This window comes from Photinus pyralis, unplaced genomic scaffold (genome assembly GCF_008802855.1).
Source record: "Photinus pyralis isolate 1611_PpyrPB1 unplaced genomic scaffold, Ppyr1.3 Ppyr1.4_LG7, whole genome shotgun sequence".
Taxonomy (NCBI): Eukaryota; Metazoa; Arthropoda; class Insecta; order Coleoptera; family Lampyridae; genus Photinus; species Photinus pyralis.
Window position 1 is genome coordinate 24,166,519 of NW_022170738.1, and position 1,873 is coordinate 24,168,391.

Here is a 1,873-nt window from a genome sequence, read left to right on the forward strand (position 1 = left end):
AATGAGCCTGACAGCATATGCTGGTGAGTGGTGAGCAATGAACCACATCATACCTTGTAAAGGTCCATGTGGCAGCTTTTTGATTTGAGGTTTTATAAGGCTTAAACATTCAAGAAGGTACACTTTCTACATAGACATATGAGAATAAGACTATACTTAGTGCATGATAGTAGCAATAATCGAATCGAATATGGGTTACAAACACCTATTGAGCTACTTCTAAATTGTTTATTTGTGGTGAAAAATGGCATGCATGTTTAATAAAACAATGAAACATAACAATTACAATATTTATTATTATTTACTTCCTTCAACGACCGATTTTAATTCTTTAAGAGCATCAATAAACTCTGTAGCAAGTGGATTTTCAGCAGCCATGATGTTCTCATACATACAAAGTGTTCGTTCCTTTAGCATATTTAAATTTCTATGTTTTTCAAGTAAATCTCTTTCCCCCTCTGCAACTTTCCGCTCGATTTGCTCTTTGAATTCACATAATTTTTTCTGTTTATCCTTTTCTTTACTAATTTCAGAATTAATCTTATCTATTTTACAATGTAATGCTTGGATAGCTACATTAAGTTCTTCCAAATTTGTGCGAGTGGCAACATTTTTTTCTTTCAGTTTCGTGTTAATCTGAAGGATAGAGGCCCGGTTTGTTTCAATTGTCTTGCGGATCTTATCGTACTTTGCTTGCTGCAGCTTAATTTTGTTTTCGTAGTGCGTTACATCCTCCTGTAAAGATTTAATTAATGCGGAACCTTCCTCTAACATCTCGATTTTCTCTTGAACTGCAGTCAGTTGATCTATTTCCGGCTTTTTGTGATCTATTCTTTCCGCTGCACCGCTCACTTCTTCCTCGAGAGTTGACTGCTTCACGCGTAAGTTTTCTAACAAATCCTGTAAGCTTTTGTATGTTTCTACGTTAGTGATTTGTTCGTTACAAATGGCAATGTTTGCCTTTAAATTCTTCGCTAATGTTTCCTTATTCTGATAAGTGTCGACTACTGTCTTCAATTCCTGCTGCAATTGCTTGCAGTGCCTATCGTTATCCTCCTGTTGTCCCTGTAGATTTTTATACCTTGCCTCCACATCCTTGAATTTTCTCTGCAATTTTTCTTCTTCGTCCAACAATTTTGCATGCGCTTCGGCATTCTCTGCTAAATTTGTTTGCAGCTGTACAACCCTTTTTTGGGTCTCAGAAGTTTTAGTTGATAACTCCCTTTGCCTTTGTATAACCGACTTAATATCGTTAACATTACTATAAAAAACAATCAATATGTTCATCAATATTCGCATTTTGGTTTCAGTTCGTTTTGCGGTAGGTGCATACAGATCGGTCAGCGTTAACGAACAATCAACACCCGAGTGGTTCTTCAGGAATCTGTTAATAAAACCTAAAAGGTTACACATTGAATCGGTTTCTACTGATGTTGCAGGTACAGTTACATCCTCTCCGGTCGCTTGAGTAAAGAGAGTGCAAATAATTTGCCGAACACGTTGATAACATTCGATGACATGTTCCGAAGATGGATTCTGTAACTTTTCATTGTCGTTTTCGAAATCGGGCCAATATTGGTTAATAAATTGGAGCCACAATTCATCCGCAGATTCCATCTAAAGATATGAATTAATTCCAAGGTAGGTCTATTTGGTTGCTACCTTTTAAAACTAAATTAGCACAAGAATAAGAAACTTTACTTTTTTAAACTTCAGGATTCAGTTACAACTGTGGCTAACGAACCGACCCTACAACTAAACGTTTCCTGCTTGTTTTTTTTTCGTTTTGTGGCGCATCTACCAAGACAAATAGCGATTCCTTTCGGCTACTTCGCGATCTAGTTGGATCACTTTTTACGAAAGAACGCGCGAA

At 36.7% G+C, this 1,873-nt stretch overlaps 1 protein-coding gene across 1 annotated transcript; it reads right to left on the reverse strand.

The window, feature by feature from the left end:
- Window positions 1-214: 214 nt before the first annotated feature.
- LOC116177452 (myosin-11-like) lies at window positions 215-1,873 on the reverse strand. Its single transcript, XM_031496435.1, has 2 exons — window positions 1,663-1,873; window positions 215-1,617 (listed from the first exon to the last, which is right to left on the reverse strand). Exon 2 carries the CDS (start codon window positions 1,615-1,617, stop codon window positions 298-300), a length of 1,320 nt encoding a protein of 439 aa, XP_031352295.1. The 5' UTR covers window positions 1,663-1,873; the 3' UTR covers window positions 215-297.

What these genes read in the sequence shown, in the direction of transcription:
- LOC116177452 (XM_031496435.1), bottom strand. Translation starts at nt 1,617, where the DNA reads ATGGAATCTGCGGATGAATTGTGGCTCCAATTTATTAACCAATATTGG.